This window comes from Colobus angolensis, unplaced genomic scaffold, assembly GCF_000951035.1.
Source record: "Colobus angolensis palliatus isolate OR3802 unplaced genomic scaffold, Cang.pa_1.0 Scaffold25, whole genome shotgun sequence".
Taxonomy (NCBI): domain Eukaryota; kingdom Metazoa; phylum Chordata; class Mammalia; order Primates; family Cercopithecidae; genus Colobus; species Colobus angolensis.
This window is the reverse complement of record NW_012115710.1, coordinates 5,963,513-5,979,040: the sequence shown is the minus strand read 5'-3', so window position 1 is coordinate 5,979,040 and position 15,528 is coordinate 5,963,513. Positions and strand designations below refer to the sequence as shown.

The following is a 15,528-nucleotide window of genomic DNA, read 5'->3' as shown; positions in this document are numbered from 1 at the left end:
CCGCCTCCCGGGTACGTGTAGAATAACATACTTACATTATTCTAGTAATAACAGCAGTAGATAAAATGTTAAAGGAACAACGTATATAAAACCAATACCATTAAGAAATACCTTGAGTCTCTTCGATTGAGAGATTTTGTTAGCTTTCCCGCTTTTTGTGGTGGAATGGTGAGACATCAAACAGAGTGTCCAGAAAAGTTGGTTTTCAGGTTCATCAGGAGAATTTTCCTTTCTAGAGCCTGTCATGCATAAACACAACTGCCTTGACTTATTTGCTCTGGGTCTTCAGGAAATGTGTCAGTGGATGGAATAATCATATATCGAGCCATGGTTAGAAAAGATTTAAAAGCACTATTGTTACTTTCTTCAGATATTCTTGAGGGAAAGGCATAGGGATACAGCCAATGGGTATCTTCCAGGTGACGTCTCTGTCCCCAAGGCCTGTGTGATGGGCAAATGTGACCCAGCCCTCCTCTGTTTTAGACACTGGAATCAAGGATGCATTTCTACTCATTCATTTCCAATGAGAACGCTGGATTCTCTCTTCCACACTCTCGGACTGACTCCCTTTACAAACTCAGCTGTCTAAGATAGGACACGAGGTAAGGGTCCCTCTCACTAAGGCTTCTGAAGAGCAGTTCCAGGGCCCGGTCCCCTTTCTTCTCCACCATGGACAGCAGGGTGTCATTCTTGCTCTGCCGTGTCTTTGCCTGCTCCACCAGCTCCTTCTCATTCTCAGTGAGAACCTCATTGTCTTGGAGATCATCGCGCACCCCTTTCAGGTCCCCCACCCTGGCTTGGAGTTGCCGGTGGTTCTCCCTCACAAAGACTGCACCTGGATGAAAGGGGCAGTTGCGGACTCTGAGAATTGCTCTCTTACAGGATTTGGGATCCGCACCAAATGAAGATTCATAATTCCGTGGCGGGGGATGGGTCTTTATCTTGTGTCTGTTGCCTAACCCACATTCATTTCATTTTGGATATTTTACTTCCAGTTCTTGATTAACTTTGTAGTCTCATAGTTACTATATATTTCTCAAAGTTCAATACAGAACTACTGTAACTTACAGTTCCCCAGATGTAAGATATTTATTTACCCCAGTAACTTGTTGTTTCCTGCTCCTTTGTGTGGACGTGATGTCCTCACGTCCTCCCGTAAGTAAATCATACTCATCGTTTGTATTTTTCTCTGGCATCGCTTGTTCTTTGTAAATGACAAGGTTAGAAGAAATGGAGCCTCCCTTTGTGAAGTTAAAGCACTCAAAGGCCTCTTGATATCAGATACATCCTCCTGGCTTTAGTGGAAACATTTCACTAACCTGAGAAGGTACGAGGGGCTGATGCAGCTCCAAGCTGGATATCCACTACAAAAGAAGGAAGAATTGGAGATGACATACAATGAATCACATACCCTTACTGAGCTTTTCTAGTCTTTCATGCGCCAACGAAAATAATTTAATTCTACATATTTTATAAGGCAGGGATCTTGTTTGGCACACTAATATACTAATGAAACCCCAGTAAGTCAAGAGCCACTCACTGCCCATTCAGGAAATGTATCAGAGAAAGGAACACATTTTTCCAGTATTCTTTCTTTTTTTGTTTTTTGTTTGTTTGTTTGTTTTTGAGACAGAGTCTCACTCTGTTACCAAGGCTAGATTGCAGTGGCCCAATCTCAACTCAGGGCAACCTCCGCCTCCCAGGTTCAAGCAATTCTCCTGCCTCAGCCTTCTGAGTAGCTGCGATTACAGGCATGCGCCACCATGCCTGGCTAATATTTGTATTTTTAGTAGAGACAGGGTTTTGCCATGTTGGCTAGACTGGTCTCGAACTCCTGACCTCAGGTGATTTGCCCACCTCGGCCTCCCAAAGTGCTGGCATTACAGACATAAACCACCGCGCCCAGCCCATTTTTCCAATATTCTTTCTACACACAGGTGAATGTCTTAGGAACTCTGAGGGTTACAACAATATCATATCATACTGTCTTACATAAATTACAGTCAAAGTAATTGTTTTAGACATGAACAATCAACATTTAAGGAGTAAATTTTTATACATGTTGGTACCAGGACTTATAAGTTGATAGAAGATTTCACAGTTGGAGCTACCGATTTGAAAATAATTGAAATGCTGTTTCCCAGGGAGCCTTCAACATGGTCTTATCCTTTTATCTAAAATTCCTGATGTGGTTTAAAGTTCTGATGAATTTTGTGACCCCTCCGTTGGTAGCAGCTCAGTCTCCATGTCACCAACACAGAATGAATCTGATGACTCTGAGTCTCCCATTGACTATGAGGTGCAGAAATTGGGTTTCTGGTCATTGGACTTCCTGGAAGAACATCAGCTTCATGGAACAGCACATTCACCCAGAGGCCCAGCCACCCACAGTCTCCCCATGTCATCCAGAATTTCCCTATTAAGGAATTAGCATGGTCATGACACCTGGAAAAAAAATCTTTTTTTTTTTTTTTTAGACGGAATTTCCCTCTTGTTTCCCAGGCTGGAGTGCAGTGGCACCATCTCGGCTCACTGCAACCTCCACCTCCCGGGTGCAAGTGATTCTCATGCCTCAGCCTCCTGAGTAGCTGGGACTAGAGGCACCCTCCACTACGCCTGGCTAATTTTTGTATTTTAGTGAAGACAGGGTTTCACCACGTTGGCCAGGCTGGTCGAGGTGGGTGGATCACTTGAGGCCAGGAGTTTGAGACTGGCCTGGCCAACAGGGCAAACCCCCATCTCTACTAAAAATACAAAAATTAGCCAAGTGTGGTGGCGCATGCCTGTGGTCCCAGCTACTTGGGAGACTGAGGCAGGAGAATCACTCCAGCCTGGGTAACACAGCGAGACTCTGTCAAAAAAAAAAGACTCCTGTTCTTTACCCCCAGGTGTAAGGGGTTTCCATTCCCATGGCCACCCCATTCTCAGGTCCCTTGAGCATTTCACTTCCTACGGACTACCATCACTTTCGTTGTCCTCACGTTGGCGATATACTGACAATGGACTTCTTACGTGGGATGGAATGAAAAACAGGCTTTCTTGTTTGACATCCAATGGTGGTGGTGCATTTTCTCTCACCAAAAATGCCATCCTCACCCACTCACCTACCTGGCTTCACCACAGTCTTCCAGACCAAAGTCCCATGTCTTTTGTCAGTAATTTCAAGTTGAATGGGTTCCTTCATCTGCCCAGCATAGAATTTTGAGAAGGGCTGGATTTCTCCAGGGCTCCTGTAGGACAATTTCAACTCCTAGAGGAAACATAGCAGTTGACTTAAGCAGTGGAGGGTGGAAAGGCCCAGCTCCCTACAGTGAACTGGCCAATGGAACTTTCCCCCTGTTATCTTCACAATGTCCTAGCTGGTTGAGAAGGAAATAGAGGGAGAGAGGTAAACATCCTTTTCTTTTGTTTTTTGTTTTGTTTTTTGTTTTATAGAGTCTTGCTCTGTTGCCCAGGCTAGAGTGCAGTGGCACAATCTCGGTTCACTGCAGCATCTGCTCCCAGGTTCAAGTGATTCTCCTGCCTCAGCTTCCTAAGTAGCTGAGATTGCAGGTGCGCGCCACTGTGCCCAGCTAATTTTTGTATGTTTAGTAGAGACGGGGTTTCACCGAATTGGCCAGGCTAGTCTCGAACTCCTGACCTCGTGATCTGCCCACCTTGGCCTCCCAAAGTGTTAGGATTACAGGCATAAGCCACCGCACCCAGTCGGTAAACATCCTTTTAAATTGACAATGTTAGGAAATAATTTTATTCTATGATAGCAAGAGTAAACTAGCTTTCAACACCCCATGAATCAGAAAAAAATGATCTGAGCTGAGTACAAAAATCTTAGGTGTTGGCTGGGCATGGTGCCTCACACCTGTAATCCCAGCACTTCGGGAGGCCGAGGCGGGCGGATCACCTGAGGTCAGGAGTTTGAGACCAGCCTGGCCAACATGATGAAACCCTGTCTCTACTAAAATTAGCAGGGTGTGGTGGCGGGTGCCTGTAATCCCAGCTTCTTGGGAGGGTAAGGCAGGAGAATGGCTTTAACCCGGGAGGTGGAGGTTGCAGTGAGCCAAGATCAAGCCACTGCACTCCAGCCTGGGTGACGAGAGTGATACTCCATCTCAAAAGAAAAAAAAAAAATCGTAGTTGCTGAGGCTTCTCATTAATAACTCTACTAACAGGATCTCAGACTGTAGAGAAATGTGGGAAAACTGGCAAAGGCAGCTCATCAGGTCTGTCCTGGCCTCGCTGGGAAGCCAAGGGTCAGATGTGGCACTGTGCTTTCACGTCCTTCTCTTCGTTCTGCACCCGACCTCCCCAGGATTCCTAAACAAAGCTGCCCTGGGGAATAGGAGCTACCCTCATAGGCAGGACAGAACTAGGAAAAGCTTAGTTCATGCAAATCTCTAGTTTCTTTAGGAAACAAGCCCTACGACTCTTGGAAAATAGCAATTTAAAAATTCTAAGAGGTGAGGTCCTTGGTTCTTTGTCTTTTTTGTTTTTTTCTTTTTTTTGGAGACGGAATCTCACTCTGTCACCCAGGATGGAGTGCAGTGGCTCGTTCTCGGCTCACTGCAACCTCCGCATTCCAGGTTCAAGGGATTCCCCTGCCTCAGCCTGTGAGTAGCTGGGACTACAAGCACCCGCCACCACGCTCAGCTAATTTTTTGTATTTTTAGTAGAGACGGGTTTTCACCGTGTTAGCAAGGATGGTCTCAACCTCCTGACCTCATGATCCATCTGCCTCAGGCTCCAAAAGTGCTGGGATTATAGGCATGAGCCACAGCCCCTGGCCTAGGTTCTCCATCTCTTTAAAAGGAAGATGACTCTAAGGAGATTTTACCTTGCTCAAGATTATCACCTCATGTTACAACTGCCATTTCTTTTTTTATGTTTCTTTTTTTTTGGAGACAGTTTTGCTCTGCTGCCCAGGCTGGAGTGCAGTGGTGTGATATCGGCTCACTACAACCTCCACCTCCCAGGTTCAAGCGACTCTCCTGTCTCTGCCTCCTCAGTAGCTGGGACTACAGTTGCTTGCCACCAATCCATGCTAATTTTGGATTTTCAGTGTAGGCGAGGTTTCACCATGTTAGCCAGGCTGGTCTTGAACTCCTGACTTCAAGCAATCTGCCCACCTTGGCCTCCCAAAGTGCTGGGATTACAGGCATGATCCACCACACCCAGCCTGATGATGGCCATTCCTTATGCCATGTTTATTATTTGTATTTTTATTGAAGGAACTCCCTGTATTTTATTTATCTCCATACCAACAATGTGGATGGAAGGTCTTGCCACAACCAAGGATGTATCTTGCCTGAAGGACAACTGAGCTTCTGGGAACTGTCTGGCTGGTGTTACAGAGATAGAAAGTCATTTAGGAAGATAGGGTGAAGAGATTCCCCAGCCAAAAACTTTCCTTCTAACAAGAAGCAGCTCAGAAATTGCTCCCTTTCTAACCTCAGGCAGTTCAAAGAAATCACTTCTCTCCTAACAAAGAGCAGCCTGGAAGATCAGGCTGTAAAACACAGATAAGCACTGGGCGCGTGGTGGCCCAATGCTGGTAATCCCAGCACTTTGGGAGACCAAGGCAGGTGGATCACCTGAGGTCAGGAGTTCAAGACCAGCCTGACCAACATCGTGAAACCCCCGTCTCTTTCACGTCCTTCTCTTCGTTCTGCACCCGACTTCCCCAGGCTTCCTAAGGAAAGCTGCCCTGGGGAATAGGCACTAACTTCACAGGCAGGACAGAATTAGGAAAAGCTTAGTTCATGCAAATCTCTAGTTTCTTTAGGAAACAAGCCCTATAACTCTTGGAAAATAGCAATTAAAAAATTCTAAAATTTGTAAAAAATACAAAAAATTAGCCAGGCATGGAGGCACACAACTGTAATCTCAGCAACTTGGGAGGGTGAGGCAGGAGCATCCCTTGAACCAAGGAGGTGGAGGTTGCCGTGAGCACAGCAGCCTGGGAGACAGAGTGGGACTGTCTCAAGAAAACAAACAAACAACAACAAAATATATAATGGACTGAGATGCATTTTTTCCCGTTCAAATTAGAAAACAATTAAATTTTGATACTTTATTCTAGAGATGGATATTTTGTTGGAAAATCTTGTCCTTTATTCTTGAGAAGTTATATTGTGAGAAATCTTTGAAAATCTCTTTGGAAATGTACTAGCTTTAACTTGGTGAGTACTCTTTGAATCAGTCACTTCTCTTAGGACACTCTAGCTTCACATGAAAAACATAAAACTGTACGAGTTGAAATATTTATTGCCAGGGCACTTGTTATGAGAAATTACAAGCAGTTCAACTAAATGCTGAATAATAATGAAGTGATTTAAAAAGCTCTAGCGTTTTAGCTACATGGCATATTATGTCCTATTAAAATAACAGGGAGGAATAATTTCAATTGTGCAGAAATATACAGTAATCTTCAGTAAAAATACATAAAATATAATACATATCTTTTTTTTATTTTATTTATTTTATTTTTTGAGATGCAGTCTCACACTATGGCCCAGGGTAGAGTGCAGTGGTGCGATCTCAGCTCACTGCAACCTCCAGCTCCCAGGTTCAAGTGATTCTCCTGCCTCAGCCTCCTGAGTAGCTGGGATTATAGGCGCACGCCACCACACCCGGCTAATTTTTTTGTGTATTTTTAGTAGAGATGCAGTTTCACCCTGTTGGTCAGGCTGGTCTCAAATTCTTGACCTCGTGATCTGCCTGCCATGGCCTCCCAAAGTGTTGGGATTACAGGCCTGAGCCACTGAGCCCGGCCAAGATATCATATTTCTTCATTCAAACACCTTAACAAATACTCCTTAAGTGACTTAGCTAGGCAAGATGTCAGGCCCGCAGGGAACCATAACAGAGAAGTGGAAACTTCAATTTAGAAAACTGAACATACAGTTTTAATCACAAGGTAAGTGCCCCAAATGCTAAAATGTTACCTCTGCCTGTGTTAAGGTTTTGGAAATATTTAATTTGATTAAGACTGTTTTCCTGTATTTTCAATTTTTTAAAACATTGTATTTGCGATTAATGAAAAAAATTGCATCTTGCTAAAATTCTTCTATTTGTTTCAAAAGTACAAAATATGCTGAAATCTGTTGTTAGATTTGAATTCTACCAACCGTGGGTATTATTTCCAGATGAGCAGAATTAGACACAATATAACGAGCACCAAAGGTCAGGGGTTGCATTGAGGGTGAAGTCTGTAGACGCACACCATGGAAGCAATCTTCCTCATCATCTATCATCTGAGGAATAAGGGGGAGAAACATTAGAAAGCACACAGAAAAAGAAATAAGCACAAATAGTGGCATAAAAGTTTTCTGTATATTCTATTAAGTAGCATGTAGGATATGATTCAGTTGATGTGAAGATTGAGATGATGGGGCCAGGCATGGTGGCTCACACCTGTAATCCCAGCACTTTGGGAGGCCGAGGCAGGTGGGTCACCTAAGGTCAGAAGTTTGAGACCAGCCTGGCCAACATGGTGAAATCCCATTTCTACTAAAAATACAAAAATTAGCTGGGCATGGTGACTGACGTCTGTAATCCCAGCTACTTGGGAGGCTGAGGCAGGAGAATCGCTTGAACTCAGAAGGCAGAAGTTGCAGTGAGCTGAGGTCATGCCACTGCACTCCAGCCTGGGTGACAGAGTGAGACTCCGTTTCAAAGAAATAGATTGAGATGATAGATAGATTATATTTTTATAATCTATAAATTTTATAATCTATTAAAATTTTATAATCTATTAAATTTTATAATCTATTATAAATAGATATAATCTATTTTAATAAAATATGCAAATAATTTATTGCTCCATAATTTTCACAGTGGATACACCCATGTATCCGACACCCAGAAGGAGATACAGAGATAAATAGACAGATAGATGGTAGAGTGGTAAACTAGATAGATAGATGTAAACATGCCTCTATGCAAAATAGATATGGTATTAACATTTTGCTGATGGACATCTCAGAGCCAAAGGGTTTCTTGTGAATGGTAAACTTATCATAAATTCCTGTACAGTTTGATTTTATTTTTACGCTGTGGAGAGTTTAGCCAGGGGACTTATAAAACCAGAGGACAAAGGGGATTCCTTTTGGTGCCTCAGCCGAGGACTGGTAGCTCGGCTGTGTCTGTGAACACGTCTCTGAGGGGTGAGGGTAGAGATGTCACTTCGCTCCATCACAGGGCTGCTGTGAGATGCTCGGCCACCTGAGCACCAGGGAGCAGATATAGAAGAGTGAGGTCCCCTCTGAGAGGCCCAGCAGCTGGAGCAGAAGGCGAGACCTCAGAATTATCTGAGCTGCCACCAAAGACATAGAATGGAATTCAATCAATAAGAAAACCTTTCAGAAGTATCAGGGGCAACTCAATAGAGACTTTATGGAATTAACAAGCAAGAATTTAAACTAAAAGCAATTGACAGTAGGTGGCATTACGAGTCCGGCTGTTAGACACCCTTGGGGTAATGACTGGGAGAGGGTTCAAGGGGGCCTCAGAGAAGTTGGAGATGTTCTGTATCTTGCTGTGGGTGCTGGATACATGGGCGTGTCCACTCTGAAAATTATGGAGCAATACATTATGTGCATATTATATTAATTTTAAAATATCAGTGATAGTAATGAAGAAAGCATGGGCAAAGCTGAAATATAAACTGGGCCTGGAAGATCAAGTAAAAGAAAAAAATTCAAGTTATATTGAGCAAAGACATGAAATCATGATGGGGATGAAGCAGTGAAGGGATGTGGAGACCTGTCCAGGAAGCATCACACATATGCCTATAAAGAGAACCAACTCCAGAAGGATAAAAAGAAACTGACGGAGGAAAGACATGATGTATCCTGCCATCTCTGACAAATGATTATTTTAAATGAACCGATACATTCAATGTAAATTATAACAACAACAGATTGGAAGTATAAGAACCAAAGACATCAGTATAACATTGGCAGGGTTATCATTATGGACTGATTTCCGAAGAGGTCAAGAGACATACTGCTGTACTTATTTTCAAAGAATGGAATAGCATTCTTTATTTGTTAGAGTTCTTACTATATACACATATATTTTTCCCATAGCATGAACATTCCATGTAATATCTTAGGTTGTCATGTTTTTCACTATTTCTTCACTGATGTATCCCCATCCCCTAAAATAGTGCCTGGAATATATAAGGCACATAATAAATATTTGTTGAATAGATATATTAGTCCGTTCTCATGCTGCTGTAAAGGACTGCCTAAGACTGGGTAATTCATAAATGAACAAAATTTAGTTGACTCACAGTTCCACATGGCTGGGGAAGCCTCACAATGATGGTGGAAGGCAAAGGAGGAGCAAAGTCACATCTTACATGGCAGCAGGCAAGAGAGAGCCTGTTCAGGAAACTCCCCTTTATAAAACCATCAGATCTTGTGAGACTTATTTGCTATCACAAGAACAGCACAGGAAAAACCTGCCCTCATGATTCAATCACCTCCCACAACACGTGGGAATTATGGGAGCTACAATTCAAGAGGAGATTTGGGTGGGGACACAGCATTACAGTAATGGAAGTAAGAAAAATCACGGTGTTATGACACCCCCAAAGGAACATAGTAATCCTCTACCAATGGATCCTAACCAAAATGAAATTTTCATCTGTTGGTGCTGAATATTGAACCACATGCAACAATCTCCATAAAAATTTAGGACCACCAAGAAGGGAACTTCCTTTTCTGGGTCTCGAGGAGGAGATGGGCAGAAGAAATAATATGCAGAGATTCTCTCACTGCATTTTATTTTATTTTATTTTAAGGTGTTATGACACCCCCAAAGGAACATAGTAATTCTCTACCAATGGGTCCTAACCAAAATGAAATTTTCGAAGTGCCAGATAAATAATTCAAAAGACTGAGCTTAAAGAAGCTCAATAAGAGATGCAAGATAAATCTGAAAACCAACACAAAAAAATCTGAAAATTCATTCAGGATGTGAACTAGAGATTTACCAAGGAGACAGATATCTTAAAAAAATTAACATCTAGAAATGAAAGATTCATTGAAAATATTACAAAATACAGTGGAAAGCTTTAATCATAGACTAGAACAAGCAGAGGAGAGAACATGAAGACAAGCCGTTTTAATTAACCCCATCAGGCTAAAATAAAATAATAAATAAATAGAAGTATGGGGCTACATAAAGCAATGAAACTTACAAATCATCAGTATTTCCAAGGGAGAAGAAAAAGGAAAAAACTTAGAATCTAAGAAAATAACTGACAAAAATGTTCCTAGTCTAGCAAGATATTTAAAGATCTGGATAAAGGAGGCCCAGTGATCACCAGCAAAATACCCTGTAACATGAACTTCACCATAATATATGGTCATCAGACTGTCTAAGGCCAAGTGAAGGTAAATATCCAAAAATCAGCAAGAGAAAAGCATCTAGTCACCTAGAAAGGAAACTCCATTCGATTAACAGTCGACATCTCAGCAGGAACTGTACTAACCCAGGAGAGAATGGAGTTCTATTTTCAAACTGCTTTTTAAAAAACGCTGCCAACCACAGACGCCACCACGCCCAACTAATTTTTGTATTTTTTGTAGACACGGGGTTTCACCACGTTGGCCAGGTTGGTCTCCAAGTTCCTGACCTCAGGTGATCCGCCCCCCTCAGCCTCCCAAAGTGCTGGGATTACAGGCGAGAGCCATCGCCCCCAGCCAATTGTCTCCAGTATTTAAATTACCCACAGTAACCACCTTAAATACAGCCAGGCATGCTCTCGCCTCTTGTGATTGGGATGCAAAGATGGTAGGCACCAGGACAGTAAAGTTTAATGAAATCTTCCTGGCATAATCTTCCCACCCAGGCTGGAGGCACAAAAGCAGCATTTTATTCAGAAACACAGCAGCTATGGAGCTGCAGAAAGCAGAACATCTGCTTCATCATTAACCTAAGAGAGGATGTGGGACCATCAGCCTTTTGTAAATGCACTAGAGGGAGATGCCACTGAAAGGAAGGAGTTACCCCAGAGATGTGAGCAAGTGTGAGACTGTCATTCAGATATTATCCGTCTAAAATTTGGTGAGAGAGGCCGGGCGCAGTGACTCATGCCTGTAAATTCAGCACTTGGGAGGCTGAGGCAGGAGGGTCACTAAAGGTCTGGAGTTCAAGACCAGCCTGGCCAACATAGTGAAACCCGTCTCTACTAAAAATGCAAAAAGTTAGCCAGGCATTGCGGCGTTTGCCTGTAATCCCAGCTACTCGGAAGGCTGAGGCAGGAGAATCGCTTAAACCCAGGAGGCGGAGGTTGTAGCGAGATTATACCGCTGCATTCCAGCTTGGGTGACAGAGCAAGACCCTGTCTCAGAAACAAAATAAAATAAAATAAAATTTGGTGAGAGAATCTCTGCATATTACTTCTTCTAACCATCTCCTCCTTGAGAGCCAGAAGAGGAAGGTTCCTTCCCAGTAGTCCTGAATTTCAACGGGGATTCTTGCATGTGGCTCAATATTCAGCACCTATAGGTGACCCTCGGGGAGGTGATCCATGTTCTCTCCATGAAAACTGTGTCTTGCCCTTTCTGTTCCACTGGAGGGGCCGAGGGGATAACCTGGAAATATCATTGTCATCTTCTCTGGTCTCCTAAATCGCTCAGCTTACCTTCGTCAGCAAGGCGTCGCTGGGGACAAGGTACAAGTGGAACTTCACGTCTTCAGGGTGGGGGTGAAAATACAGCAACGTGTTGGAGGTGATGGGGATGGAGAGGCGAGTCCCCCTGGCGATCCGCAGCAGGATGCCCATCAGAGAGAAGCTGGGGTTTTCCAGGACAGCATAGAAAGGCTCCACCCGGGATGGACGCTGCAGGACCATCCCTTCATCCTTAAAATGGGCCACCAGGAACCAGGAGACGTCCACCTCACCTGCCGCAGGAGAACCGCAACAGCAGTGAGACAGCACGCGCCCCGGCAGCCCCCACAGCCTCCGCTCACCCCGCATTACCTTGGAGGGAGATGAAGTGGGGGAGGTGGATTTCGGCCACAGCCTCCTCTGGCTCTGCAGTGACGGCAAACAAGGGGCCGGCCACCAGCCACTGTTCATGGTGCTGCAGGTCCAGGGCCAGGTGCTGACTCCAGGAACCAAACACAATCGTCACCGTGACCACATCCCTTACCACGAAGCCGAGGCCGGTGGCTGACCACAGATACCAGCCAGCAGTGGGGAACCGAAGGCTGAAAGGAGCCAGAGTGATGTCATGACGGGAGAACCCCAGGAACTGGATTTACGCAGCGATGTGCAGAGGGAGGTGGGATTTGAAGTGAGGTGAGGTTCAGAACCCATCTGCGACTTTCACTGCATTAGAAAACGCTGGGGAGTTCAGAAAACCTCTCTGGGCTCCAATTTCTCTGCGCTCTATATATGTCGAAATTAAAATGCCAATTTCACAGTGCATGAAATAAACATATTATTGATGAAATTTTAGCTATCATAAGGGATGGAGCCGATACACTTCCTTTATATCAGAGCTGTTTTCAAATCAGCATCTTCCATTCTTACCTGTATTTGTTTGCACTCTTATTGATCAACTCAACATCCACATTTCCTTCAGGCCCCAGAAACTGATCATATTTATAATCTTGTTTGAACATAAAATGGAGTTCAGCATAAATAGAGGAAATCATTTGATGCATTTCTGAGTAAACAGCTCCTGAAAAGAAAATACTAGACATGTAAGAGGTAAAGGTTGCAAGAGGCATGGCCTGAAGGACTCCTGGAGGCTGAATTGCACAGGTGCTATTGGGATACAGATATTGAAAGAGAACAGAGTGACCAGAATATGGAGTTTTGCTCAAGACTAAAAGTATACCCCAAATTCCACAGGGCTTTCTGGGAAGCCAGGCTGGACAGCTTTGGTAGGAGGCACCGTTTGCTGAGGACTGGAACCAATGCACCTACATTTCTACTGGCCCCAAGTAGCAGATGACACCTTCTGCTGGTGAGGCAAGTCCAGGTCAGAAAAGGATCGAGCTTTTCTTTAAGGTGAAACAGTGTGCATCCTTCCTAGTCCCTGCTGCTGTCCCCAGCCACCAGGACCATCCCCTGGTTCCCCTGAGCATTTCCGTGCCCCTGCAGTGAGAGGCTTACATGTCCCCATTTAAACTGCACAGTGCACTGTGGCCAAGGTAAGGAAAATCACTCCTGATCTCTTCACTGCACAAAAGACCCTAAATTGTCTTCTCCACATAAAATAACAGAACATTTCCATCAATCCACACGCCCTTCACTCCTCTCCCTATTAGCTCATTACCTGAAACTTGTTCTTCTGAAGATTCCTGGTCTTCTGATACGCTGGAGGTTGGGATCCTCATTTCACAAAAAGATGAAAAATATCAAGAATTAGTTGATGAAGATGAAGACGATGTTATTAAAAACTGGAGCTGCACTATCCAGTAGAGTAGCCACTACCCAGATGTGGTATTTAAATTTGTGTGAATTAAACTTAGGTAAACTTGAGTTTCTCAGTTGCACTATGCATATTTCAAGTACTCAACACCTACATGTCACTCATGGCTATAACACTGTGTAGCAGAAAACAGAACACTCCCATCATCACAGAAAGTTCTCTTACATAGGATGGGCCTAGACTACCAAAAAATAGAAGACATTTTGAATAAAGATATCTTTATCCAGATTTATAAATAATAGAGCTAACGTGCTCCCTTGAGCCAAATGTGTCTTGACGTCTCTCCCTCTTCTCTTTGGACTGTGCCCATGTTCAACGTGCACACAGCCAGCTTCTCTGGCTTAAATTGCTCCACTTGGTATCATATGATGTTGGAATCAAAGACTGAGGCAGTAATTCACCAATGCGTGAAATGCATGCATTTATATTCCAAGGTAATTCCAACCTTGACCACACCTGGGAAGCTTTAAAAACAACCCAATACCCAGGTCACAGCCCACACCAATTGAATCAGAAGTCTGGAGGTGGGACCGAAGCATCAGCGCTGTCAAAGCCTCACAGGTGATTCCAATATTAGCCAACATGGGCTCCATGTTCTGCAGGGTGAGTCAATGGTTCGTCAGGTTAGGAGTGATGGAGTGTCCTTTAGGTCAAGATATTCACTGGCCAATATGACAGGCACTAGCCACACATGCCTATTTACATCTTAGTTTTAAATTGTTAAATGTGAAAATCAGTTCCTCATTTGAAGTAGCCATATTTCAAGTGCTCAGAAGCCACACGTGGCTCTTGCCCGCCACCATGTAAGACACGCGTTTGCTCCTCCTCGGGTGTCTGCCACGATGGTGAGGCCTCCCCAGCCATGTGAAGCTAAAAGAATTTTTCTGGGGAACGGACATAGGCGTGGGATGTCTGGCAACAAAATGTGCTTTGGAGAGGACCCCAGGGAACAGAGATGAGGTCTCAGGCTGGTCTTCAACTCCCAGCCCCAAGAAATCCTTCCACCGTGGCCTCCCAAAGCGCTGGGATTACAACTGCACTCAGCCTGAGCATTACTGTTTGATAGATATTCCCAAATCCCTCTCCACAAAAGGTTACAACAGTGAACACTTCCATCAGCTGAATATCCGCCTGTCTCGGCCTCCCAAAGTGCTAGGATTACAGGCTTGAGCCACTGCGCCCAGCCAAGATTTAAAATTTAAATCTCGCTTTGTTGCCCAGGCTGGAGTGCAGTGGCACGATCTCGGCTCACTGCAAGCTCTGCCTCCCGGGTTCAAGTGATTCTCGTGCCTCAGCCTCCCAAGTAACTGGAATTACACGCATACACCACCACGCCCGGCTAATTTTGTACTTTTAGTAGAGTCAGAGTTTCTCCATGTTGGTCAGGCTGGTCTCAAACTCCTGACCTCAGGTAATCTGCCCGCCTCAGCCTCCCAAAGTGCTGGGATTACAGGCATGAGCCACAACACCTGGCCTGTATTGGGTCGTTCTTGCATTGCTATAAAGGAATATCTGAGACCAGGTAATTTACAAAGTAAAGGGTTTAATTGGCTCATGGCGCTGCAGGATGTACAAGCATAGGACCAGCTTCTAGTTGGTTTCTGGGAGGCCTCGGGGAGGTTTAACTCATGGTGGAAGGTGACGTGGGAACAGGCCTGTCATATGATGTCAGCGGGAGCAAGAGAGTGAGGTGGAAGGTGCCACACACTTTTTTTGTTGGGACGGAGTCTCGCTCTGTCACCCAGGCTGGAGTGCAGTGGCCGGATCTCAGCTCACTGCAAGCTCCGCCTCCCAGGTTTACACCATTCTCCTGCCTCAGCCTCCCAAGTAGATGGACTACAGGCGCCCGCCACCTCGCCCGGCTAGTTTTTTGTATTTTTCAGTAGAGACGGGGTTTCACCGTGTTAGCCAGGATGGTCTCGATCTCCTGACCTCGTGATCTGCCCGTCTCGGCCTCCCAAAGTGCTGGGATTACAGGCTTGAGCCACCGCGACCACACACTTTTAAACAACCAGACCTTGCATGAACTCAGAGTAACAAGCCACTTATCACCAAGGGGATGGTGCTAAACCAT

At 44.5% G+C, this 15,528-nt stretch overlaps 1 protein-coding gene across 1 annotated transcript; it reads right to left on the bottom strand.

The window, feature by feature from the left end:
- Window positions 1-397: 397 nt before the first annotated feature.
- LOC105514812 (caspase recruitment domain-containing protein 8-like) lies at window positions 398-13,718 on the bottom strand. Its single transcript, XM_011946473.1, has 8 exons — window positions 13,299-13,718; window positions 12,548-12,698; window positions 11,993-12,222; window positions 11,654-11,913; window positions 7,125-7,250; window positions 3,109-3,250; window positions 1,320-1,364; window positions 398-835 (listed from the first exon to the last, which is right to left on the bottom strand). Exons 1-8 carry the CDS (start codon window positions 13,357-13,359, stop codon window positions 570-572), a joined length of 1,281 nt encoding a protein of 426 aa, XP_011801863.1. The 5' UTR covers window positions 13,360-13,718; the 3' UTR covers window positions 398-569.
- Window positions 13,719-15,528: the final 1,810 nt, after the last annotated feature.